The sequence below is a fragment of the Aplysia californica genome, unplaced genomic scaffold, assembly GCF_000002075.1.
Source record: "Aplysia californica isolate F4 #8 unplaced genomic scaffold, AplCal3.0 scaffold00588, whole genome shotgun sequence".
In the NCBI taxonomy this organism is placed as follows: domain Eukaryota; kingdom Metazoa; phylum Mollusca; class Gastropoda; order Aplysiida; family Aplysiidae; genus Aplysia; species Aplysia californica.
The window spans coordinates 319,209-346,962 of NW_004797858.1; the positions used below are offsets into that span (position 1 = coordinate 319,209).

Consider the following 27,754-nt stretch of genomic DNA (forward strand, 5'->3'; position numbering starts at 1 on the left):
TATGTAGTAACAGATTTATTAATTTGCATGAATAAAAAAAAAGGTACAGACAGCATGATGTGTATGCATAAGTAGAGATCTGTTTCTACTCTACTGACACTTCTCTTAAATATTTGATCTTGACCAGACAAGTGCTTAGTAATAACAGAGATAATTAATTAAATGCATGCGCACCCACCCATTGTCAACTCCAAAATTTCATTAACGAAAAAAAAAAGCACAACTACTCCTAACGCCTAAAAAAACCAAACTTCTAGCAAGTAATCCAAATCAAACATATCTACCTAAATAGTGAATTTAGAAAAAAAAAAAACCCTTTCTATTTGTTGGTACAGACCCGTCCGTTTTGTTCCGACTCTACTACGAGATACTGGGTGGTCAGCTGTACCTCGTACAACTCTTTTTTTATCTTCTTTTTGCCCGCGACATAGCGGCTCTGATGATCACCAAACTCCATTGAGTTAAAACAAAATCCATGACAAGTTAACTGCATCACGGTATATAAAAAATAACCCCACAAAAAAACCCACCCCCAACCCAAACAAATTCAGTACAGTAGGCATCATGTTGATATGTCCCACGCCTGTGCCCAAAGATTGGCGACCCCGAGCGCCGTTGTGACCTGCCCCCACTTTCCCCAAGCTTCTGTCTTCCCACACTAGCCAGTCTCACCACAGGAGAGGAACAAACCGTCTGCTTGACCGTCCCAGAGGCGCGGTTGTCAGAACTAGTCTTCACGTGCATCGCCACGACAACCAGAGACAGAAACGTGACAGGGTGGAGAGTACTGCAGAGCAACATGTGCTGCAGTCACGGAGGACATCAATGAGCAATCTGCACCTAGAGTAACAGAGCAAGATTCTTTGTTCATGCCGACCTTTCGATCCATTGAGTAGGAGTTTTACGGCACTATCGACTCAATTTTCCAACTCCCCCGCTGCGGAGAAAGTGCTGCAGGAGAGGGCAAGAGCTACCTCACCACCAAAGCACGTCTTTCGTCAATACTCCGCGAGGACCAACCAGAAGACAAAATAACTTAAGAATGAAACAAATTCTGCACATTCTTTTAACAAACACTTCGTCCTTGTTTTTGAGTTTTTATACGGGCGAGGAAATACTCATCTTCCAACAATAACATTGAGCAGTTCAGTAAACCGTAGAATTACACAGTATTATAGATATACAGTGGTGTCCTGAACTGAAAGGGTCTTAAGGTAAGAAAGTAAGCAATCATACTGCCATCATGAGTACATAAGAAAGAGACGGCAGGCATGAAAGAAATACTGAATGAAGAATCAAACATTTTATGGTTTACAAGTTAAAAAAAAAAAAAAAAAAGATGATAGAAAGACAACCCGGCTCTGAAACTACTAATACAATGGCTGAAAAAGATGAGGCTATGACATACCAAAGTCCAAACATTTCTATGTCACAAACAAGAACACAAAAGCGGGTTGAAATTATTTTTAAAACATAAAGAGAAAAAAAAATTAAAAAATTCACAAAACAGGAGGGACAATTTGTTCTGCCCTAGCATTAGTTGTTAACTGATAGGTCAGTCTATTGAAAACAAAAATAACCCAGACCGTAACTGTTGCTGTTCAATACAAAAAACAACACAATGGATACATCATGCGTAAAGTAAAAAAAGCCTCCCACCCTGTGTAATTAACGCATCATACAAATAAAATCCCCAACAAAACAGTCATTGTAACCAAAAATAAGAGGGCAAAGATAACAGGGGCCACAGCCTTATAAAAATAATCGTGTGATAGTCAACAAAACCAAAACAACTGGACACAGCCTCCCCCTAATATTCACGCTTATTATCTAACATTACACAAGAGCTAAGACTTTGGAAAATCAACCATAAAAAACTATCTGCAGTCAGTGCACAAGTCAACAGGTCGTACGGCCAACACAAATGCCCCTCCTGTCACACACTCCCCCGGCTCCTGTGTCCACGACGCTACCTTTGAAAAACACACCTGGCGACAGAAAACAAAAGCCAAAATAAAAACACTGGCTAATTGATGGTTGGGTTTTTTTGGGGTAAAAGTGTTTTACGGCGCTCGCACCTGCATAAGGTCATATGAGCGCACGGGACACATGAAACTTTTGGCTAATTGTTTAGTATTGGTAAGAGTTTTATAACACTTGCAACACAATAAGGTCATGCAAGTGCCGAAGATCAGAGGTAATACAAGAGTAACAAACATAAAAAAAGAAGAGAGAGAGATGAGGACGATACATGTTTGATAGGAAAGAAGGAGCAAACCACACCAGGTTAATTGTAACTACAGTTGGGAGCAATAGACTTGCAAAATTACACAACTCTTGCTTGGTAACTTTAAAAACCCCCAACTAATCAGAGCCACATAACAATAAACATTACACCAGTTGAGCCTGGTCTTGGTGTTATGTCATGTGTGGTGATATGGTTTTATAGACAGTCACACATTGCCAAAATCCAGCAAAGTTCCGGCAAATTCATGACAGTCGACTCGCCTACACAATCTAACATGCTCAGGCCGAAGCCTATCAGCCAATTGTCCCCCTTGTCTCCTGAGGGCCACAAGTCCAACATTTATGCCACATGCACTACCAGGGAATATATAGCTAGAGCTGACAGCAAAGTTCCAAACTTCCAAAAACCTATCCGGTTTAACTGCCAGTGACCAGTTGGTGATAAAAAATGTAAAGGTAAATTCCATAACCAAAAAAATGCCTGACTTCACATATATGAACTAACTTTGCAGAGACAATAGACTAGGACACGAAGGTTGTGTGACAGATGTACAACTGTGACACGAAGGTTGTGTGACAGATGTACAACTGTGACACGAAGGTTGTGTGACAGATGTACAACTGCTATCCTTGCATAATTTGACCTATATACACAGTGTGTAAAACCACTGAGGCGTTGGACAAATGTAGGCACGCAGTAGGCCTACATTGAATAGCAAATTGAGAGACTAGTTTTGGGGAAGGGGTGTTTTAGTGAAATTTAGGGTACTTGCAACACACATTGGTCATAGTATAAAATATAAGAGATGTTACGCAAGAGTAAATACAAAATACACGGAGGAAAAAAAAGGATGATCAACGTTTGATGGAAAAGAAGGAGCAAACTACACAAGAGCACCCACAAAATTTCCGGTGAAAGACAAAGCCGCAGATAAACCAATGTCAACAGACAGTGTGAGAGAGAACAAAGGAGCGACAATGAAAAACATGTTTCTATATCAAACCCATACTCTCTTGGAGAATTAATTCCAACATTTTTTGTGTTGTTCAAAATTTTACTACGTTAGCAATTCTCCCCCAGATATCCATATATAATGATCAGAGTTGTATTCTTATACAATATTCAACAACATAACCCCGGGTCTCAACACCAGGTGAAGTTTTACTGACACTGAAAGACAAAAATGAAAATCAGTCTTTTTCCTATGTTTTCCGTTGTCTCAAACAGAAGCCCAAACTAAGTGCCACTGACATGTGACAGTAACAATGTAGCAAGTACATGGACACGTGCAAACTAATTTCTTTCTCCTCCCAAAATAGCCATCAAAAATTATTATGAGTCTGCCTTACACCCAAATGAGGTCTTCTGACAGATGACCTGTATTTAAAGCGAGATCACCGTTCTGTAGACCATCTGTCACTAATTTCATACAAGACCTGTCAAATTGCTAAACTTGTAAAGATCCTGCCTTTCTCAACCCCTTGAGCCTTGACCTCCTGAGGCAACTGTGCCCCTCTGCCTGAGCTCCTGAGCGTTAAATTACAATGTACCAACATCTATAATAAGACCACCAGAATCACTTTCCATATCCCCCTCAGGGCAGTCCTCGCCATTACCAGCATCTAATTCAGAAATGTGTTCAAAATAATCAACAACATCCTGTGAAGTACACTGTTTTTCAGGTGCATTTTGCCCCAGAGTTGGAGAAAAGGTCTCGCTCACCGGTGTTCCGGTGGCAAAGGCTAAAAAAACTTCAATATTGATATGAAAATAACCCCTCTGGAGATGATGGTCCTTAAATATGACTGACAGTGTCTGGAACGCGCATAGAGTGAAATCAGCGGGACGCTGAAATCTTGTACCGGTACTGTACGTGGTTTAAATATGCAGAATACACATTACTTGTTGTTGTTTTCAAATCCCTTTAGCTGCGAGCATTTCGCTCTTGGCAGCACAATGTCTCCCTCAAGTAACCACATGTCCTTGTTATCTGGTCAACGCCAGTAATACACGTTACTTAAAAAATGGTTCGCTATGAGCATGCCGGAGTGTTATTATAAGAACCCGACAACCCCCCACAAACAAACAGCACAGCAAACAATGACAATTATTTACTGAACCACTAATGTACATTTGTATTCTCATACATACCTACATTACGGGAGTGGCTTTCCACCAACTTTATCTAAGGCTGCAACGCTATCCACTTCGTCGAAAGAATCTCCTTGTAAAACATTCTTTGACACTGCGAGAGCCATTTTGAGAGAATTGAACGTGGATGCGCACATCATTTTCCTCTTGATGGCTGACTTTTCTGGGGCCCTGAGAATAAAAATGATAAAGTCATTGTTATGAAAATGTTACACAATGCACACACTACATGATATATACGCCATCCTACTGCCAAGGCTCATTTTTGACATTCGGAAGATGGCACCAAAACTTTTATCCGAGCATTCGACAAAACCCATGACAATAATACAGACTTCAAAATAAGTTACGGACCACCTTGACAGAAAGCCATGATTTGAAAAAATCCGAAAAAAAGACCAAGGAATGTTCCAATTTTTTTTTTGCTTTGAAAGTGTAAACGGGTTAACAATGTGTACTGCAAAGCTACCACGTGCAGCACAAAAATCCTAGGAGAATTTTAGCCAAATTTGCAAGTGGTCCTTAACTGATGTTGAAGTCTTGTACTTTAGTGAGTTGAGCCACCAGCCACTGCTCCCACTACAAAGTTGACTGCTCTCAGAATACGTCGTGCCAGCTCAGCTGGTTCACAGCATCCCGTGTCAGTTTTTAAAAAATCTACCAAACCTCAGTAAATCCATCGATCAATAACCAAACTGTAATGTTAATTGCTTGGCTCATTCGTTTCTACAGTTTTATGTTTGATTTATGTTAATAGGTTAAATAGGAGTGGAGCTATAGGGAAGTTTGTGATGCTGAAAACTTAGAGATTTAGACAACCAAACTGGCTGTGTACAAACTATGGACTCCGATCTACATGGCATAGTTCAAGTCCCCCCTTATTGCCCATAGAAACAACAGAGCTGGGTGTGTGTGTCTGTCTTTGATCAAAGGTACCCCCCCCCCCTCCCCCAAAACAAACTATTCAAAACATTTTAAATCTGGCCCATGACTGTAACAAGCCTGAATAATCTCCAAAGAGAAAATGTAAACTGTTCTGCATACAAAGCCTGTCTATAAACTGGTAAACCTTCAATTAAACCACAAACTCTTTTCTGGGGAAAAAGTAAGAAACACTGGCCTGTCCTGCTGCTTTGGAACAAAGGACCGTATGATGTCTTATATATATGAAGTTGTTCTTCATCGTGCTAGTTGCATCTGCACGTTATAAAATGTGATGTATACCATCATTTACCATGTTATTTCATTTTATGCCATACTGATATTATTCATTGTCTCTGTAAATCTATCTATGTGTTCACAGATGAAATCGTCACCTGTCATTTGTAATGAACAATAAAAGGTCAATCAATGAACTGCACAGAGAAGTCTTTCTTCAAGGACTTTTCATCACTGACTTGAAAAAGGAGAAATTCGACCCGACCCACCACATCAAAGAACCTAAATAAAAATACCAGCAGTGTCCAAATGGGATTCTGAGTTTCTTCTTAGAAATTCACAATGGACATGCCTCTCTTCAGAGCTATTGTAATCTTTTATCGCAAACAACCTTCCTAGTGCACTTTTTTAAACTGTTGAATTAATGGTTTATAATTGGACCTAACTCTGCCAGAAATATACATACACTGATACACTGACCTAATTGTGGAAAAAAAATAATAAATAAAGCTTGTGCATGATTTTCTTGCGCCTTATTGCATTCCCTCATTACTGAAATTTATCAAATCATTATTTCTTGTCCTGTGTTGTGTCTTTTTCTGGTGCCATGTTAGACAATCACTGACTGAAAAGTAGTGATATTTCAACACCAACATGGAACAATAAGACAAGAAAGTTTAAATCATCACAAACAGACCTATTTCTGATGTCTTTTCGCATTTTAGTATGACCCACCAAAAGAGCAGCTTTTGATCTTAGGTCGAACACAGAAGACTCGAAATCACGCATCCGCCAAACTGTGCCTGCAGTCCCGTAAGATATCCCTCTGCGAACTACTGAGGCCAGCCCCGATTAATTCGAGCTGTCCGTGTGTTATGGTCTATCTGGGCCTACTCAACTGTATTTTTACTACAGGATTAGTCCTAGAGTCTAGATCTAGTCATTTCCAGATTTCTTGAAAATTAATATGGTTGTTGGCCTGCGAATTTCCTAGGCATGGGCACAAATTTTTTAGGAAGTGCTTATTTGCAACGCCGCGTTGCGATTACCGCCAGTGCTAAATAAAACGCAGTGTCGCCGTGTGTAAAATATCAAGCTTAATCTGCACATCGTTATCGGAAGTTCTGATAGCCGAAGTGACAGCGCGTTTGCGCTTGAAGTCAAACCATTATTTTTTAGCGTGGGTTCGATCCCGGTCCTGGACGTTTTTCCCCCCCTTGTATTTTTGTTGTTGTTGTCCTCTTCTCGACTGACCAACAAATTGTTCCCATAATTATATCTTGTATGTATGTAGTATAGGGTTTTACGGCGCTTGCAACTGCTAAGGTCATATGAGCGCGCGAAACACAAGTTGTTTACTTTCGCAAAAGTTCACTCCACAACTGGTCAACTAATTGGCTTTAAAATGCTAAAATGTTAAAATATTAAAATTTAGTGTAAATATATTTGTGATTTAAAACAACTCTTATAGGTAACAAAAATTTTTAATAGTACGTTTTCATTTTTCATTTTACAACTTGCCCTTTATAAAATTCAAAATTCTGCTGGGTACAACGACGGAAAAAATATCTTGCAATTTCTTGCATTTATAATACTTCCTTCGGATCTCTCCAAAGTCCAGACATTCTGTTAAGATGTGTCTAATGGTAAAATCTGTGTCGCATCCGACACAGTTTCAACGGCTTCTCATCTCCCTGTAGGAGGTATTTGTGGGTCAGGGCCGTGTGTCCGATGCGCAATCGAGTAAAAAAGTTTTTTTTATGTAGTGATGAAGCATGCACATTCTGGTTTTGTCCCCAAGAGGAGCTCTGTACAAAGTAGGCCTTAGTATAGCCTATATACTTTTCCTTTTACCAATTTAGGCCTAAAGTTCAGTAGTGGCTTTCCTTGGTCTGTGAGTCTTAATTTTTTTTATTTTTTATTTTAGGCTCAGGAGAAAGGGGGGAAAAAAAACCCTTTCGGGACCGGGATTCGATGCCACGCTTGGAAGCACTGAACATTCGACTTACAGAACGTAGACAGTAAACAGCTTGTATACGTTTTCCAGGCCTAACTTAAAGTTTGAGTTGCACCGTTTTGTTGTTATCCAAGCGTCTTTCGACTTGCTCAAACTCTAACTCAGATTATTATGGTTATGAGAGATGAACAAGACGTCTACTTTTGTGCAAACAATGTCAGAAACAATTGTTAGATCTAATCTAGATCTAGATCTACCCAATATTGATCGGAATAAGACAACGTCATAAAAAAAGGAGTCAAATCCTAGGAGGTTAATAAAAAAACTGAGAAAGCTTCCACAATTCAGGCAGAACTACAATATTATCATGTAGAAACGATGGCTACTACATCTAAATCTAGATTCTAGATCTAGTACTGGCGTTTCAAATAGCACGGGAGCTATTCAGAACGCGGCGTTGCAAATAGCACTTGCCAAATTTTTAATGAGCAATTCTTTTAACGTGGGCAGATGAAAGGGAAGGCCTTCCATAACCTGCGACCACTCCAACAAACACAATAGGCCTATATATATGGAAAAGAGCTAGCCTACCCATAACCCAACCGTTACCCAAAAGGCCGTCGTTATTCGGACTCGAGTCCGAATAACATTTTTTCATATTCGGACTCAAGTCCGAATAAAAAAAATTCTTATTCGGACTCGAGCCCGAATATGAAAATATGTTATTCGGACTCGGGTCCGGAAAAAAGGGAGTGTCTTCATTCTATAGATCTAACGTTCAGTGCTTCCAATTTTCCGCCATTTTTTAGTTTCCCCCACACCTTTTCAGCCGATCCGATGCCCGCCGCCTCATTGATACGCCCCCCCCCCCCCCACTTTCTTTGTTGTAAAAAAAGGGTAAAATTGAAGATTAGCAGACCACCTGGCACCTGCATATTATGAGCTGTGTAAAAAAAAAAACAAGACCGATTCGTTCAAATACACAAGCCTGTGTCATATCGATTGTTTACCAAGAAAAAGGTGTGTTGCTGTGTAGAGCTGAGCATACGGCAACTTTTGATTCCATAGACCACCGCACAATTCATTACGTAGATCTACGTCAAGACTAGCTTATTATTGTGATAATGATCAGTTGCTGGGGGGGAAAAAGACTGACGCGTATGCAACGTTCAACGCCCGGACCGATAGTGCCCCCCTCCCTGACACGCACACAGCCACACGTGTGCAGGCCGCCCATCCGACCCCGACACACGCTAACGAGCCATCTTTAATTGCTTTTGATGACCTCTTCACTCAAATTCATCATAAGATTAAAACTCGGCTCCTGGACAAAACGCCTTTTTGCCCGAAGTGATCCCGGTCTCTACCCAGCCTGAGGCGAGTCACGAGTGAGGCAGGACAGGAAGCCGGAGTCACGAGTGACAGGAAGTCGGAAGTGATGTCATGCTGGACAAGAATCAGTCCGAATAGTCATTTCGTACCCAAAACACTATCCCTTCCTGTTTCAGTGGTCGCGGGCGCTTGTTACGAAATTCCTCATGACCAAAGTGAGCATGCTAGATAGGCTACTATAATAATACATTGATTGGCTAACTCCAGAGGAATGAGGGAAGCAGGAAGGAGTTCTGCAGAGGGCCAGCCAACCAACAACACACAAAAGAGGGGATATTTTGATAGCAATGCCAATCGGGCTTTCCCGCGAGGCGAAAATTTGGTCCCCGTTTACGGGCGATTTTGCGGACCCGGACGAAGCGTAGGTGACTAACTTTGTCAACCTCGGTCTGCTCTATTTCCGAACCAATCGGAATGAAACTCGGCTACCAATCAGAAAATAGGGCAAACTAATGATATGTGGACGTTGAAGTTCGTACACATAAATTAACCTATACTTTTGGTGTCGGGAACACTTTCGTATCGTGTACACCGAAAACTATAAGGAGTTTGAATTTCAACGCCCAGATGGTAATAGATCTATCTATCCTCTATAGTGTGCTCAAATTTGAGAGTACTGTGTCAAGTAGTTGTTTAGACCCGATCGTAAATCTACGACTACCCCCCTATCCAAAGCGGCTTCGCACGGAGACCGGCCATTTTCCCCTCACTCCTGTGGCAAATGTCTGTGACCTACAAATCCCCGCATGACTATTCCGGGCCCGTTCATTGGTCACTTGAAATAGGGCAATGGCGGGCGCGCGCATCCGGTTGTTTTTCTCTATTCCCCTGTAACATCGCAATGGGGGTATTCCGAGGCGAGGTTATCTCGTCTCGGGGTGTTCGCGTCTCAACGGGGAAAAAGAATTTTTAATTGTACGGCATGCTAGATTGAATTAATTTATCTTTTACGGTTGGCATGGTCTAAAGTCATCATAAAAAGCTTTGCAATTATTTAGTCACGCTGCCCACATATATTCTTAAAGATCCCATGTTGTGATACGATGCTATAAATAAAATGGACTCATCCCAACACCCCTTTTTCGCAAAATCGTAATATGTACACCACAATTTTAATTATAACAAAATAACTATGAAATTGGTGGTAAATCTGACTGCAGAAATGATTTCTACACTCAAAAACACATCGGGTAGCCAAGTTTCTCTCGAACATTTGGATTAGTTACCGAGATATCGTCGATTTTCTTACAGAATCTGCTACTGCGTGGTCCACTTTTTAGGAGTATTTTCCTATATGTGGGTCATCCATATTTTGCCGACCTTTACAACCCCATAACTTTTTTTATTTATGAACCGTTTCTCAAAATTCAAGAAGCATAATTATCAGAATTGAAAATTCTTTCTTAGGTACCAAAAAAAAGGGGGCAAAAGTGAAAATTTAAATTTTCATTGGCATTGCTAATTTTGAGCAGGACCCTAACCCTCACATAGTTTGGTCAATGGACCTTGTCAATGTCACGGTAAGGGCCAACTCTCTGCGGAACTCCTGGAATAAAGGCTGGAATGAGTTTAGTAATGAAAATGAAGTATCAATCGTAACTTAATTAATGGGTTAGGCGGTTAGGGCAGGGTCAAGAGTAGGACTGCAGGATAGTAGCAGCATAGAAATAGTAATCGCAGGGGCCTAAACCGGATCATAATCCTGCCTAATAAATGAATTATTAGCCAATCTTTGGCTTTGGTCTGTGAGTGAGACAATGCCGACTGAGCAGGTTGTAGATCAAGGAGAGTGTAACTTAGTTTAAGTGTAAGCAGGAAGCACTTCCTTAACCAGGGCAGGGACCACAATTAGAGCCTTCTAAATCTAGGCTAGATCTAGATTATAATCCTAACACTAACAGTTGCCCCAAACCCAGCTCTAAACCTTGTAGGTCTACTAGCCATAACCCTAATAATTTGTAGTAATCAGGGGGGCGAGCCCGTGTGGGTGTAGGCAATATAATTACAAGACATGCAGCATTGCAGCAGTTATCAATCGGGACCTCCTACTCCTTGATCTACTTCCGGATCTCGGAATTGCCGAGAAGTGAAAAAATGTCGGTGGCCGTGACTAATACCAATGGCCCAAAGCCGGGGCATGGCTTTGAGAAGGTAATAAATAACAGACTTACCAAGAAACAAGAACAATTTCGCTCGTCTTCACGTTGTCTTTTGACAGGAAGTCGAAATCATATGCAATATATCTGACATCGTCCTTTGGAAGACCTGAAATCAGTTCGTCGTAGCTCATGGCATCAGCATTTGTGGCCGTTGTCTCGACAACAATAGATGCACCGTCATCGGCAAATTTGAAGACACCATATTTCAATTTTGTTTGTTTGACAGAATTCAAAGAAATTCTGCTGTATACTTCTTTCACAGTATCTGCAATCTTAATCCCAGAAGCCATGGTTTTGATCTTATGTCCGACGGATAGGTAGCCTTGTTCACGGAAGAGGTCCGATGGTGAATGTGGGATGGTAGGCTAAATCTACTTCCCGTGAAGATCTCGTGAAATCTTGCAGCGCCCTCTCCCGGTCAAGTGATGACAAACGTTAGGCCAACTCGCAGAAACTGTGCTGTTCTTGAAAATAAATAATAATTCTCTACTGTAATAGTGCTGGTAAACTGCAGTGACTTAAATTGTTTCAATGTAAACCTTCTCAATCTGACAGCGGTTTTATACAGTTTTAAGTCTTATACGAAACAGTCACTGGATAAAATGCGTCAATGCCTATTTTTATCACATTCCTAATTTGGACAATGACTAGACAGATGATTGGATAAGGACATGAAAGCCAAATAAGGAAGAAAATAGTGATCCATTCATTTCAGGGCCTGATGGGCAAAGGCCTTAAATGTCTAGAATCGATCGTATGAACCGACAGCTGTGGTTATTTATTCTTTCCTAAACACATTCTAGAATTATTTTTATGCTATTAATAGCAAACAGCACCCGCCATGCCCTAAAATGACCAAAGAATTAGGTGCTGACTTAGATGCTCAGTGAGCCCCTATACAGACACTTCCTTTAGTAGAGGCCCTATTCTGCTATAATAATGTCTAGGCTATAACATATGGGTGCTGACCATCCAACAGCTTAAAGTACATAATTAAAATTGTCTCGTTTCTTATCCCAGGAGATAGATCTGCATTGATAAAATCAAATTATATGCTATGACAAATCTCGCGGCAATATTTCACTCGCAGCTGCGTTTGTTGGAATTTTTTTGCCAAAAGTTGCCACAAAAAATGGCAAAAGTTGCCATAAAAGTTGCAATTCATTTTCACGCTTTCAACTCTCTGTGACGACGTATAGCAATATATTGATTAGATTTAACATAACACATTTATACATATACATGTGTCCTGTGTATATAATTATATATATATATATATATATATACAAAAGGTAGGATAACAACATCAAATCAAATTACATTACCCTATATAACACAAAAAATAGAAAACGCACAGCACGTCAGAACAATAAGAAGAAAAAAATTTACCCACCAACAAATTAAAACACAACAAAGAGGGAAAAATAAAAAAGAAACAGCAATATAAATAAGATGTAATATACATTCTTCACATGAAAATAACAAATCAATCGTGGTGTCGACAAGTGAGCGATGTTTTAAGCAAAACGGAAGTGAAAATAACTTTCTTTCTAAAAGTAAAGAAATTCTGTTTCTTTCTTCTTTTTTTCTCTCGATTTTTCATTCCCCGGCGGTGGGTTTTTGTTGTTTTGATCTTTTTTTGATTGTTTGTTTTGTTTGGGTTTTTTTCCCCGAAAAAGGCCAAAAATCGCGGCCGCGATTCGCGGGTCGCGGCGCGAGAAACGCAGATTCGATGCTAGCCTAGTCTGCTATGCTAGCAGTTATAGGAATCTTTTTATTGCTGGCATGCAGACCATCAAAAAGATCAACATGTGGGAGCAAACAAAATATTTTAGATTATGTTTGGACATCATTTTATTGTGAGCTCATTCTGACAAAGTCCCGCTACTTCGAAGTTTTTAAACTGAAATTTTTAAAAAGATATATATGGCACTCAGGAAAAGCCCGCTGTTGCTGATAACAACAATAGTAATTAATGTCAATGTCGTTATTTCTGTACTGTCACAAAATATTTTCTTTAAAAAAAACAACCCACCTCTAATAAAGATAAAGGGTGGGGTGGGGGTGGGGTGGGTGCAGCAGCTGGTAAAAATTATGGATTTTGAGATGTAGCCTAGGTATCAGCTTCTCTTACAACTATTTCATCGCGTAAGAACCCCCTATCATAAAGCCTTATTTTGTCACATACCTGGCGTTAGTCACCACCAGGCATCCTCATAAAGTAGCAATCTTTTATTTTTCTTTATCGCCGATTTTCTCAAAACGCAGTTTTCTATTTTATATATGTAATACATATACTTTTTAAAAAATAATTCCGCCGTTTTTCATCCAATCTCCATTGAATTTTCAGAGAATGAATTAGATTAGAGATCGAAGATATGTTACATTAAAAACTAGGAAGATTTATGGTAACACTAACAATTTGTCCACTGAATTTTCATTTATAGGCTATAATTAAATAGACATAGAATAGATTTCTATTGTTGGTGCATGGTGTCTTAACACGGATTTTGTGCAAATTGAATACTTATAATACCTCAGGAAAAAATTCATTAAACTTTTTCAAATTTGTTTAGAGGAAAAATTCAACACACAAATTTGTAAATCTATTATCTGCTAACATGCATGCAAAATAATAACCTGTTTCTATGAAAAATAAGTATGGTACGTATTCATTGCGAAAGACGTGTCAACAAAATTCAATATGGCCACCGTCTGCATGGCAACGAAACTTTATTTTCCTCAAATTTGATTTCAGATTTTAAGGCTCCGCACTATATAGCCTACCTGTTATGTATTTGTTATTTGTGTGAAATTTGGTAAAATTTGATCTACTAATAGTACTAATATAAGCGAGATAACCTTTGGTTTTTGTCTCATTTTTCTCACTGTAGTTAAATTAGAGCATATTATATCGTAACTCTTTATGGTAAAATACAACATAATAATATAGGCCTACTTTATGTTATAATTGACTTGATAGTTGCGACAGTAAGTAGTAAGTGATATTTGGATGAAACGAGGAGAGTTATACAACATAATACATAATTGTGCCTCTAAAAAGTATTCACCACTGTTCAATGTAGATACATGAATTCATAATCATGGCTTAAGCAACAACAAAATGTGTATGTGTGTATGTGTGCGTGTGTGTGTGTGTGGGGGGGGGGGGCTTTTTAATTAAAGAAAAATTTACACTTTAACAGTTATAAGAAGTTGCAAATATGAGCTCCCCCTTTTCCCTCTTCGAAATTCAAAGCTATTAGTTTAAATTGTACAGTGACGTCATCGTGCACTGTGTGTGAACCAGCACGCCAAGTGAATAGCGCAGTGGATATTCAGTAAATAGACCTACAAAATAATGTATTATTATATTTATAGATAATCTATAGCTGTGGTTGCGGATTGATGTTCTAACATTTAAAGAATTTTTAGAAAATACCCACAAAAACTAAACCCTAACAACCAATTATATAATCCACCCCCCAAAAAAACAACAACAAAAAAACAAATTTATTGGACACAAATTTTGAATAGTATGATAGTTCGAGTAGATATTTAACCTCATATATGGACATATGCCACGCTTCGAAGCGACGATGAGTGATTTTGTTGTTTCGAAGTCACACTACTGTAGTGACTACAGCACAAGTGAATCATATGGCCTAGCAGAGCCAGCATAGAGCACAACGACCGGAGTCATGGAGCCATGACAAGAGCACGTTATACGTGTAGAATTGATGGCTCTAGGATTTATCACCCGGTCGACGTATAATCACCAAAGTACATATTATGCGTTTCTGAATTTACCTAACTGATTTTAGAATAACATGCATTGTCTGTATAATAATGTTAATATAATGAAGTAATATAATATTATGGCATTCGAATGACTTAGTCTCGTTTCACATAGCTGCGATTAGCGGAAAATCGTGAATTTTAATATTAATTAAGTGTGTATTGCTTGAGGAGACTTTTTCGTTTTAAACAATACGACAATATTTCCATAGAAATTTCTGTGTAGATAATCTATAGCGGCCATTGTTTGAAAAAAGATGACGGATGACGAAAGTCAAGCCAACGTCTGTTTCTTTTTTCATTTTATTTTATTTTCATTTTTAAAAATCTATTTATTGAGGGGGGGGGGGGGGGGGGGGTTGTTTCTTTTAGTTTTTCAAGTTTTTCAAAATTTCTTCGAGTAAAGTCGAGTTTCGTTCATTTCATAATTTATTGTTCAAACCAGATCATGTATACGAGTCAGAGAATAGGCTATTTATTTGATAAAAAATACACCCGCGACACGCATTTGGCGCGAATGTATCGTGATAGTTAAGTGATCGAGTATTGTATAATTATCTACATGGTTACCGTTTTTCAATTAATTACAGAAGGCCCAGGCTATTTCTCTGAACAAGTCGAAAAAAAAATGTTGAAAACCAAAGTAACAAAAAAAAGGTTAATGATATTCAGTTTAGTCTAATGATCTAATGTCTTTTTATATGTCTAGAATATGCCTTTTGTTCTCCTATTCTAATTAAAATATACGAATTTAACGATATTCCTAATTTATTTCTCTTGCATTATTCACTCTCTCGCGATGTCCGCGTTTCTGTTGTTCGAAACTAACCAACACAGCTGTCCAGATCACATGATTTTTGTTGATAGAAGGGGGATAAGTCAGTCATGAGACGAAAACATGAAGGAAGAAGTCAATGATCGATGAGGCATCGACTCTTCGTGAGTAGATGTTTATGTTGGGGTCTTCTTTTCCATGCAATACTTTTAAATGTAACGGTCAGTGTGTTTATGCAGAGCTAGATCTAGAAATTAAATTTTGACTACGTTTGTATCCAGTCATAAAATGGAAGGTAGACTAGATTACTAGATTAGATGTCTAGTCTAGAATCTAGCCTAGCAGCACCGTCACAAGCTCAGGTTGCTGACTGCTAATTCGTCCGATGATGATAGCCTAGTTTAGTCACAATCATCTCTCTTCTTCTGTGTGTATCACTGTGTTGACAGTTGTGTGTTAATGTTGGCCTCTTTCCAGAGACCAGAGTTAACTTAGTACTAGTATACCATCAGTATTTTACACCTACTTTGTTGGGCTGTGGGTAAATTTTTACTTTCACTCCCGCACTCCACCTCTAGAGATGCACTGCTACTCTGGGGAGGGGGGGGGGGGGGTGTTAAACTGCAGTTGCTGCGGCAGTAATTGTTTGCTGTAGATAACAATAACACATCATAAAGCCACTCTAAAACTGTCGCAAATCAATTATTTTCTAGGAGATTTCAAACCTAGAACTTCAAAATATCTAATTATGGGTTAAAAGAGGAGGGCATGCCTGTAACCCCGATTTTTTTTTTACTTTTGGGGGACAGGCCTCCCTCACCTTGCTGAAACCCCACGATTGGTCCTATTCGAGCAATTAACTATGCTTTTAGGCTTAATGTTATATAGAATAATAGATGTAGCTCGATTAAAAACCATCAAATATTTTAAAAACTATAAATTTGCGACGGAAATGAAGTTATAATTCTTGTTCAACGCATATATGAAAAAATGGACAACTGGTAGAGCTAAGTGTGAAACGGGAGGGAAAATATAAGAATACCCCTGCTGTGTGCTGTCGTTTGATTATTACATGTCATATTTCGTATATTGAAACAATATGACAGCGCCATAGACTAGATCTAGATAAGATAGGCTAGAATAAGTATCACCTTGGACAGCTCCAACTTGCGCTGCACAGTACTCTTCCAGTCATTGTTCACGCTCTGAGCAAAATGGTGTGATTATGAACGTTAAATATAATGGGCATGTTGATACTAGTTTTAATTGAGATGAGTTTTGATTGTTGTTTTCAAATGTCCTTCCGTTTTATCTCAGGATCCCTATGATAAGCTTTAATATTTATCTGAAAATGAGAAATTCATGTTAATGGTGTGTTAGATGTTTTTAGCAGCAGAATTGTAAATATTCAACTGATAAATGAGTATAGAAAATAGTAAAGTTGTTCCCGCATCCGATCCAGACATTGGGGATTGCCTTGCTAGTGAGACAACTTCTTGGGCCTTTGGCATATTGTGGTAGGGTGGCCAGTTCCTTTCCTTGCCGCCTTTACTTCCCCAACTCGAAAGTCAGGTACCCATTACTGGCTAGAAATATAGAATTCTAATTTATAAATATTGCTCATTCTAAAGCAGAATCCGTCTTTTTGCATTTTCAGACCAAAGCAGTGGCCAGCTGTGCTGCTAAGTTTGTGAACGGAGCAGACGCAGAGTGACCGGTTCCAGTCAGTTACTCATACTGCAGCATCTTTCATCTTCTGCCATCATCTGATGAGGCACGACTTGCACCATTCTCCTGACATAAGAAAGAGTAAAGTGTACTCAAAATGTCTGTCAAAGGTACCCAGAACAAGAAAAAGAATTTTCACATTGACGAGTCTGAACTTCTGTGCAAAAATGGGTGCGGGTTCTATGGCAACCCGGCTTGGCAAGGATTTTGCAGCAAATGCTACAGAGAAGTGTACACGCCAGCGAAGCAAGCGCAGATGCAACACGATGCAGCCAAAGCATCGGAACCTTCTCCAGTTGCAAAGAAGTAAGGGAAAAATCTTGTTTCTTTTTAAAATGTTGGTGTTTTAATTTTTAACCCTATGAACCCGAGTGGCTCCCTGGGGGCGATTATGCTCCACGCTAATACAGTCGAACCTGCTCTTGGGGTCATATGTATAAGACAACCACCCGTACAAAAGACCACTTCCCTTTTCCTCCCTTGCGTAGTTTTTATATCAAAGTGGCACTGTGTAAGACGACCACCTGTTTAAGACGGCCACGTTTCTCATCAACAATGGGTCGTGGGCTTAGACAGTTTGGACTGTGTACCTAGTAGGCTTTTAGCACCCTGAGGGCAATAGCGCTCTATGCAAGGGTTAGGCAGGTACTGGGGCTGGGTTGCCTCAGGGGGCCAGGGTTAAGATTCCATCAACACAGTTTAAATCATTTAGGAGGTGGCCCCCGACCCTGGCTTTCAGGGCCAATCTGAGTTGAGAGGGATACACATTTCTACAGAAAGATGTCAGACGTGCACGATAAAGATCCTCCCCACTTTGGTATCAACCTTGGGTGTCCTACATGGAGCTTCCTTTGCGTGTCTAAAGCAATCTTGTCTTTGTCATTCTCAAGAAGACATGTCATAAAAACATCTCCAACTTCTCCTTTTCATGGTCATGGTTATAATATATTCAATCCCAGTTCTCTCCAGCACTTCATTGTTAAGGACAAGTTCGTTCCGTTTTATCAATAAAATTCTTTAAGTAAAACAACATGGGTGGTTGGTGGGTGCTCCGGTGTAGTTTGCTCCTTCTTTTCTATCAAATATCTATCGCCCTTATTTCTTCTTGTGGGTGGTTGGTGTCTGATCTGGTGTAGTTTGCTCCTTCTTTCTTTTATCAAACTTCTATCATCCTTAAATCTCTCTTCCTTTTTTGTGTGTTTGTTACTCTTGTAGCACCACTAATCTTTGGCTCTTATATGACCTAATCGTGTTGTGTTACTAAACACTAAATGTAATAGTTCAGTGTACACGTATTATAGTTGGCTAATTTGTTTGTTATGATCTTTGCTTTGTTGCAGAGTCCTTGCTCTGGCCGATGTGAAGGCATCATTTTCCCGATTTGAGGAGAAGAAGACACAGCAAGTCAACAAAAGGAGTAACACTTTCAAGTCTTTCCTCCGCAAGACGCCTAACAAAGGTAAGTGGTTATCACTCAAGTGTGTGTGAAGTGGTCAACATTTGCCTTTACTCACAACTTACTTTGACCCTCCAAACGTTAAATCGCCCAACCAGGGCAGTGCTACTGACTGAAGTGTCTTTAGGCCGTTCCCAAAGGGGGGATATTAACATGTTCTTATATGCACAGCAGAATTATAAATGGGCTGATTTATCAATGTCATGCTCATTCATAATGTGCTGGAATAACATAGGGGGAACTGCTGCTTTTTCTTTCCTCATTTTTACTCTCGTCATTTTTTCCTCTACTTCTTTTGTGCGTTTGTCACTTTCTTGTGACCCGCTATTTCCGAGGTGCCTTGATAATTGAAGCAGACTTTGTGCTTTTGAGGCTAGAGATGTGAACAGAGAAAGCCTGATTCTCCGTTTGGACTTTTCCGTTGACATGCACCCTTTGGCGCTTATGTGACCTTATATTATGCAGTTGCAAGCGCCTTAAAACCTTACTAAAAAAAAAAAAAAAAAAAATGTCGACATACAATTTCACCATGTTATGTTGGAAAAGGCTTGAGAGCAGGCAAACCAAGCGAGTGAAGGCCAACAAACCTACACATTTTCTGCTCTTTTGTGAAGATGTTATGAAAAGAAATAATTTTACTTGAATGACTACCCGACCTCAGTGCTTTCTTGTCCTTTCTCCATTTTTAATAACAGTGAAAACAGTTCATAACAAAGAGTGAGCCAAAGAAGAAGTCACATTTTCAATGTTTAAAAAAAATGGAGATTGGCCAAGAAAGTACTGAGGTCGCGCGACTAGAAACCAGCGAATATTGAGTTACTTGTAGTCTAGCTGGGACGTTGTGAAATTGGCGAGACACAAAATAAAAGTCTTTTCATTATGTACGAATTTCACCATGTATGTGTTTCTGAATACAAAGAATATACATATGTGTATTAGAAAAATTCTAAACCTGAACATCTGTTACGTGCATGTTGGCTATGTGTGTGTGCTGGACAGTCCTTATTTGTGTCACGGCGCGGTGGAGTCAGGCGCTCGTCAATTTTAGGGCACGTGAGGGTTATTGGTATCATCTTAAAGCCTGTTCATTTGCCTTGCTGTTGGTGAAAAAAATATCAGTCTATGTTGAATAGAAGTCAAAATATTTGCGATTGAAGGAGGTTAGGTTGTCTGGTTTCAGAGGTAAAAATAAGTGAGAAATGGCTGCCAAAGTTTGGAAACTTTCATATCTTGAGAGTCCTTGGAAACTGAATATATAACATTTTTTGTAACTTTAATGAATGTTTTTCAATAAAATCAACACGAAAATGTGTTATTAATTTGGACGTAAAAGGTGTTGAGCCAAAAAATAAAATTAGAAAAAAATTGCTCAAAGGTCAGAAAAATGCCAGTGTCTTCAATTTCTTTATTTTGACAAACTTCTGATTTCACAATGATGTCTCACATCATATTGTTTGTGACAAGAAGGACGATTGCTGGCTTAACGATGTCTTTCGTGGGTGGTTGGCAGGTGCTCTGGTGTGGTTTGCTCCTTCTTTCCTCTCAAACAACTATCGTCTTTATCTCTCCTCTTCTTTCTTTTTTGTTTGTTACTCTCTTGTAACACCTCTAATCTACGGCACTTATATATGACCTTATTGTGTTGCAAGTGCCATAAAACTCTTATTAGAACTAACAATGGTTTCAACTATCATCTTTATCTCTCCTCCTTTTTTGTTTGTTACTCTCTTGTAACACCTCTAATCTTCGGCACTTATATATGACCTTATTGTGTTGCAAGTGCCATAAAACTCTTATTAGAACTAACAATGGTTTCAACTATCGTCTTTATCTCTCCTCCTTCTTCTTTATGTTTGTTACTCTCTTGTAACACCTCTAATCTTCGGCACTTATGTATTACCTTATTGTGTTGCAAGTGCCGTAAAACTCTTACTAGAACTAACGATGGTCTTTGAACGTGTGTTTGTTCAGCAGAGAATCAAGCTAGTCAAGGAACGAAAGAACCCCGCAGAGCTAGTTCGGAGAGCCAAAAAATCGGTGGTGAATTTGCCGAGTTTCTCAGATCTTTGTGCAGGAAACCTGCTGCTGTTGAGATATCTAAGCAGGTAAATTCTTTGCCGTTTTTTTTTGTGTGTTCCTTTTTGCGTGTGTGTGTGGGTTCCTTTTTTTTACGCCTCCTTGGACGCAAGCCCAGCGGAAGCATCACAAGACAGTCACTGCAATGGAACCCACAGGGAGCACGAGGCAGGGGTAGGCCTCAGGAAACATGGAGGAGATGCGTGAAAATGGACATGAGAGAGATGAAGCTTATTGGAACGAGCTTGGAAGGATGACCCAGGACAGAGGTTTAGGAAGGAGCTTTTATGTGGCCTATACCCTGCCAGGGGTGAAAGGCGTTGATGATGGACGCTAGTTAGATCATTCAGGAGGCTGGCTATGACCCTGCCTGTGAGGGCCAGGCCAGGTTGAGACAGACGCAAGTTCTCAGCAGAAAGGCTGAAATACGCAATAACAAATTCTTCTTACTCGGTGTTCGAATTTAATTCTTCTCTGCGTGCGACAGCGAGGGGCCTAACTGCTACGCCACTGAACACAGTAAACTCTTTGCATGTTTACTCTAATCACACTGCTTTTGCACTTGTGCTACAGTAGAACACTGCTCTAGCGGGACTTTTAGTTCCAGAAGAAAAATCTCACTGCAGACAAGTTCCTGCTACAGGAATGCAAAGGGGAATTAGGGAAAAATCACACACTACACGCAAAAGGGATTCCGGTACGGTCCCGCTGTAGGGATGGTCCTGCTGCAGCGGGTGCTGCTATAGTCATGTCCTACTGTATAAGGTTACTGGATAGAGAGATGGACAGATTTTTTTTAGAAAACAAAGAGCAAACCACACCAAAGTACCCACCAACCGCCCACAGGAAAGTATTGCGTGTTTCATTCTTTTGACACCCCCCTCCGTGCCTCTGCTTGTTCGGTCTATTGTTTTCATCATCATCATTGCCTTTTTCACCCTTCACCAGGGTATAGGCCACGGACAAACACTTTCCACTTTTCTCTATCCTGGGCTAGCTTCTTGATGTTATTCCATGTCTTCCGACTTTTCTGTACATCAATTTCTGTGGTTCTTCTCCAGGTTCCACGCAGTCTTCCTCTTGATCTTTTACCCTGTTCTCTTGTTTTGCTTTCCTCCTACCACTGAATGGTCACGATCATTTTGTCTACACTTCTTCCCATCTCCCCCTTTGATGTATCATTGGCCAGCTTTTCAAATGTACAAATCCCAGAATTCTTAATTTAAATAATTTTTATTGCGTTTTCTTCTTTTGTGGTATGGGTTGCATGTGCATGAGAAATATTTTGTTGAAATTCGGATTCTAAGTGTTAAAAAAAAAAGCAAGAAAACAATTTGTTACGCAGGTACGATTCTTAAAAGAAGGAAACACATTTGCCTCACTCCTGAAAAGAAAAAAAAATTTGTAGGTGGTCAGCGGGTGCTCTGGTGTGGTTTGCTCCTTCTTTCTAATCAAACATCTATCGTCCTTATCTCCCTTCCCTTCACTTTTTGTGTTTGTTACTCTCTTGTAACACCTCTAATCTTTGGCACTTATATGACCTTTTTACTGTGAGGAAATAATGCGTTGATTTGTTTGCCTTCTCATTGACTTTTCACCGTAGTGTTGACGGATTTGTCTTTCTTTTTATGACAGGTTCGAGGATTTATTGAACGGATACAGTACAATCAGGATGTGAACATACTGGATTTATCCGAGATGGTGCAAGATTTTTATGGCATTTTGTCTGATAAACTAAATACTCAACCGGTGTTCAGAGGTAAGTTCTTTTTTTATTTTCCTAATGAATGTAGAATTATTTTTTAAATGTTTGATTCACAGTAGTGTATGTAATGTGGGACTTGACATCACTGATATGATGATCAAATTATTATCCAAAACTTGGTTTCAGTTACATACTTACTACTTAACAAATTCTTCAGGGTTTTTGAAAACTCATGGTATCTATGTCCTTGAGGATTTTTTTTAGAAAGAAGCTAGTCGTACTTAATGACGACTAGACTGCTAGGCTAGCTGTACTTAATAATGATGGTTAGACTGACAAACAGCAAAAAATAGACCGACTAAATTGTAAATTAATTTTTTGTTTTCATTTTAAAGCCTGTCCATTTGCCTTGCTTTTCATGAAAAAAATATTCATTTGTTTTGGATACAAGTCAAGATATTGGTGATTGAAGGAGGTGGGGGTTGCTTGGTTTCAGTAAAATTAGCGAGAAAATGGCTGCCAAAGTTGAGTTATTTCCTTAACTTGAGAGTCTGTGGAAACTCAAAATTTATATCTTTCATGCCTTTGATCAACGTTTTTCAGTAAAATGCACACATGAATGTGTTCTTTAGTGGGAATGAAAGGTCAAAATACAAAAAAAAATTGATAAAAATTCCCAAACCTGTAGAAAAAATGCCAGTTTCTTCACTTTCCATTATTTTGACGAGCACCTGATTTCACCACGCTGCCTCACACGTATATATTATTGTGAACTTTTGTATTCAGGTTTCTCCCAAGAAGTGATTGAGAAGATACTGGACTACACAGAGAGGTACATCCTCACTCGCCTCTACCCGTCCATCTTCTACTCCCTGACCATGACGGACGAGGAGAGGGACCTGGCCATCCAGACCCGCATCCGCAGCCTTCACTGGGTCACCGCCACCCAGCTGGACACTCTGATCAACGAGAACGACCCAACCATTCGGCACGAGCTGGACAGTGCAATCACAGGTCAGCCATTGTTAAGACATTTTAAAAAAAAATAAAAAAATTTTTAAATTATTTTTTTTGGTGTGGTGCAGCGCTCGCAACTGCACACACACCGTTTAACACATACAGTACTGAAGGCTCATATGTGAAAACCCCCCAAGTACTGCACCATTTTAGATCGCTGAAGTCATGGTAGAAGGTTTTTTTTAGATTAAAAAAGCCTTGGCAGCTCAAGAAACATGCTTTCAAAATCCCTAGAGGTTCATCACCCATTCATCTATCATTTCGAGTGACTTCCTTTGGTATTTACTTCAGTGCAGTGCGTCCGTTCGTTGATTAATTATGTTTTGTGTGTCTGGTCGCCGAGGCACTGTAAGTGTTAAATAACCTAATAGAGTTGATAAGGGCGTAAAACTTGTACATTTGTACACTTTCTTACAAAGGCAGGTGACCTCACTCAGCAAACTACTGGTGTCTGTCGTGTAGTGGTCAGATGCTTTGTTGACGCACGCAGGAGACCCCAGTTCGAATCCCAAGTAGGGAGAATTTTTACCGAGTATCTCGGGTCTTTCTGCTGGGATGTTGTATCCCTCTAAGCGCGGGTTGGCCCTGACAGGCAGGGTCAGAAGCCCACCACTAATTAATACAGTCAAACCTGTGTAAGACGGCCACCCATTGTCAAGGAGAAAAGTGGCTGTTTAAGACAAGAGGCCGTCTTAGGCAGGACTGATCGAAAGTAGCCGCACTGTCGTTGTTTTTGTTGTTGTTGGTTTGTATTTTGTTTGTTATTTTTATTTCGTTGCTGATTTTGCGCAAGAGTGACAATAAAACGAAATGTATCAGACAAGGAAGACCGAGTACCATGTTAAAACAAACACATGGGTCGCCACCACTCGCAGAACGAGTGACGCGTTCATGTTGACGTCCATTGTTTCTTTGTTACAGACTGGGTAAACAGTCACCACCCATCTCACTTATGATTGTGAAGAGTTCTGGGCGGGGCTTATGAGTTATCAGGGATCACCAGCAGCTGAAAATTGGTACCTATTGGTCAACAGTGGGAGGGGCCTACCCAACAAGATCGTTTGGAGGGACTACCTAACAACAACGACAGTTGATTGAATTATGACGGCTCGCCCACAATGCCAGGGGCCAGTGCATAGTTTATGGCAAAACGTAATGGAGTCACTAAGGTGGCCGTCTAAGACAGGTGTTATTGCTTAGTGTGATAGGGGTTGTGTGTTAAAATATGCTGGCCGCGGCCGCGTGGGACAGGTGCCCGTTTTACACAGTTAAATTATATAGAAAAAACGCAAGGGGGGAAATGGAAAGTGGCCGTTTGTACAGGTGGCCGTCTTATAGAGGTGGCCGTCAGGGCAGGTTTGACTGTATATCCAGTGCCCATTGGCTGATCAGTTCTCTAATACAAACTGATCGCCTGAATTGAGAGCCTTGAGAACCAAACACGTTTGATTTCGTGGCCGCGAGTCAAGCGATCGGTCTCTACCACAACGGTCGCTTTTCAGCCCTCAATCTAGGCTAGCCCCCACCTACCGAACCGAACCGAACCAAACCAAACCGAACTGAACTGAATCGATCGTGCCAATTGACACTGCTTTCAGTTTTTAAAAGTTGGCACCTATGTGTATGTGATATAAATTGTGTTGACAGGGGTGTAAAAACCACTACATGAAAAGAAAACAAATATCCAATGAAATCCCCCCTGGCTGCCTGTCCTCAGACATCATAGAGCTGGACTCGAAGCGAGCCACGCAGGACAAGCTTCAGTGCATCGTGAGCTGCAGCAAGCACATCTTCGAGGTTCTGCGCCAGTCGAAGCAAGGGCCGGCCAGTGCCGACGAGTTCCTGCCCGCCCTCATCTATATCGTGCTCAAGGCCAACCCGCCCCTGCTCCAGTCCAACATCCAGTACATCACGCGCTTCGCCAACCCCACGCGCCTCATGAGTGGTGAGGAGGGATACTACTTCACCAACTTGGTGAGTTGAAAGTGCTGTTCTCTCAGGGTAAGAGATGAAGGGGGAGACCACGGGGAGGAGGGCTATTACTTCACCGACCTGGTGAGTTGAAAGCTTTTCTCAGGGTAAGAGATGAAGGGGAAGACCACGGGCAGGGATCACAGTTTTCCATGGATCCGCAATTTTCCATGATTGTGAGAACTTCCCAAAATCTCGGCGGTCATTCCGCCCTGGCCTTTAGCCGGGCCACGGTAGGCCTGGAGTCGCCTGAGATCGGCCCTAAGGCGCCCTGCAATATGCGAGTGAGATGGCTTGGGGGGAAAAGGAAGTCACGAGCTGTAAGGAAAACATGCACTCTCCTTTGTTTGGAGGTGAACCAGAACTGACCTTCCCCCTCTTCTTCTTTGGTTTATTTTGCATTTTTTAAACTGATGAAGCGTGGGGGGGGGGGGCACAATATTTACGAAAGTCTATTGGATCGACTGTGAAAGTTTAGGGGTTGGTGAAAAATTTCACTGTGATCTCTGGCCACGGGGATTAGGGCTACTGCTTCACCAACTTTGTGAGTTAAAAGCGCGGATTATGCTTTTCTTGAAAGCGCGGACTTTGCTCACAGAAATTTTGACGTTTTTTGTTTGTTTTTTCCCCCTAGTGTTGCGCGGTCTCCTTCATCGAGAGTATCAACGCAGACTCTCTGAACCTGAGCACCACAGAGTTTGACCGCTACATGTCCGGGGAGGCAGTGCCGCCGGGCGCGGGGAACGAGCACCTGTGCCAAGGGCTGCGACTCATGTACGAGAACCTGCGCGTGCTGGGCGAGCTGCGACAGAGGCAGGAGAAGGTGATGGCCGAGGCGCTACAGCTGCAGGCTGACATGAACCAGTTCAAGGAGACCTTCACCCTCCGCGTCAACAAGACCTTGGAGAGGACGCCGCTCACCATTCGGCCACGGAAGGTCAAGGTCGATTTGGACGCTGAATTTTCCGGGAGCAACAGTAATCTCCCTTCACCGCTCATCCCGATGAGGGTTCACGTTATCGGTGATAGTGGTGGGTCTGCGCTGGAGGTTGAGGCTGGCGACGACGTTTCTTCCGAGGACAAAGAAAACGTGGAGGATGAAGCCGCCCCTCAAGAGGAAGTGAGTCATCGCTCTCCCGAGAGTGCAGCGGTGGTGAATTTCGACGTGGTGTCGGTCGTCGCGGAAGGGAAGGCGACTTCGTCGGGCGCGGAGGAGTCGAGTCTGGAGCTGTCCTTGTCAGCGGCGCACCATCATCTGATGGGGGGGGAGGAGGACATGAGCCAAACCATTAACGATATTCTCTTGGGGAGTGACGGAGACGACAGCGAGGACGCTAGCTGTGACATCACAGATGACCTTGACGATGACATGGACACGGGGACCAGCGAGATGGCGGCGGGCGTGACAGACGCGACGATAGATGGAGGAGTCGGTGGCGAGATTCCCCCGCGGGACGTACACGACACAGATCAAGAAATGGCGGCGCAGCACGAGGTCGCGGCCGAGGTGGTTGTGAATGCGGGGCAGGCGGAAGGTCAGGGTTGAGCGGAAGGTCAGGGTTGAGCGGACGGTAGCGTTTGTGTTGCGACACGGTGGAATCAGATGGTCGTCATTGTCTTGTTTTGGGCATATATGTTTATAGAGGTAAGGGGTTCATCTTAAAACTTTGCCGTCACATCTCGCAGATTGGCGATGTTTACCATCCAGTTTCTTTGGATTTTCCCCAAAATGCCTTTGCCTTTGATGAATATAAAAGAAGTTGATTGAATTTGAATTTTAAAATATTCTCTCAAAATTGCTCAACGAACAGTAATACAGTCAAACCTGTGTAAGACGGCCAGCCATTGTCAAGGAGAAAAGTGGCCGTATAAGAAAGGTGGTTGTCTTAGGCAGGACTGATCAAGATGAAGAAAACAAACATTTCCCATCTGAGGCCCCTATCAAAGTAGCCCCATTGTTGTTGTCTTTGTTGTTGTTGTTGTTGGTGGTGGTGGTGGTTTGTATTTCGTTTGTAATTTTTATTTTGTTGTTGATTTTGCACAAGTGTGACAATAAAACGAAATGTATCTGACAAGGAAGACCGAGTGCCATGTTAAAACAAACACATGGGTCGCCACCACTCGGAGAACGAGGGACACTTCTGTAACAAGTTCATGTTGACG

At 41.0% G+C, this 27,754-nt stretch overlaps 2 protein-coding genes across 5 annotated transcripts; one reads left to right on the forward strand and one right to left on the reverse strand.

Moving 5' to 3' along the window:
- Positions 1-11,561, reverse strand: LOC101857594 (cofilin). Of its 2 annotated transcripts, none has more exons than XM_035972138.1 (3): positions 11,078-11,561; positions 4,404-4,570; positions 1-1,988 (listed from the first exon to the last, which is right to left on the reverse strand). In XM_035972138.1, exons 1-2 carry the CDS (start codon positions 11,353-11,355, stop codon positions 4,405-4,407), a joined length of 444 nt encoding a protein of 147 aa, XP_035828031.1. In that variant the 5' UTR covers positions 11,356-11,561; the 3' UTR covers positions 1-1,988; position 4,404. The 2 variants fall into 2 exon arrangements, with proteins under 2 accessions (XP_035828031.1, XP_005107310.1); XM_005107253.3 differs by having other exon boundaries at positions 4,400-4,570; positions 11,078-11,483.
- On the forward strand, positions 10,995-27,148 carry LOC101857055 (rab5 GDP/GTP exchange factor). Of its 3 annotated transcripts, none has more exons than XM_005107250.3 (8): positions 10,995-11,057; positions 17,296-17,672; positions 18,707-18,825; positions 20,794-20,927; positions 22,534-22,657; positions 23,390-23,617; positions 25,338-25,594; positions 26,226-27,148. In XM_005107250.3, the coding sequence occupies exons 2-8, from the start codon at positions 17,464-17,466 to the stop codon at positions 27,135-27,137; spliced, it is 1,983 nt and encodes a 660-aa protein (XP_005107307.1). In that variant the 5' UTR covers positions 10,995-11,057; positions 17,296-17,463; the 3' UTR covers positions 27,138-27,148. The 3 variants fall into 3 exon arrangements, with proteins under 3 accessions (XP_005107307.1, XP_005107308.1, XP_012942891.1); XM_005107251.3 differs by lacking the exon at positions 10,995-11,057 and adding an exon at positions 15,731-15,802; XM_013087437.2 differs by lacking the exon at positions 10,995-11,057 and adding an exon at positions 15,731-15,802 and having other exon boundaries at positions 20,797-20,927.
- The last annotated feature ends 606 nt before the right edge of the window (positions 27,149-27,754 follow it).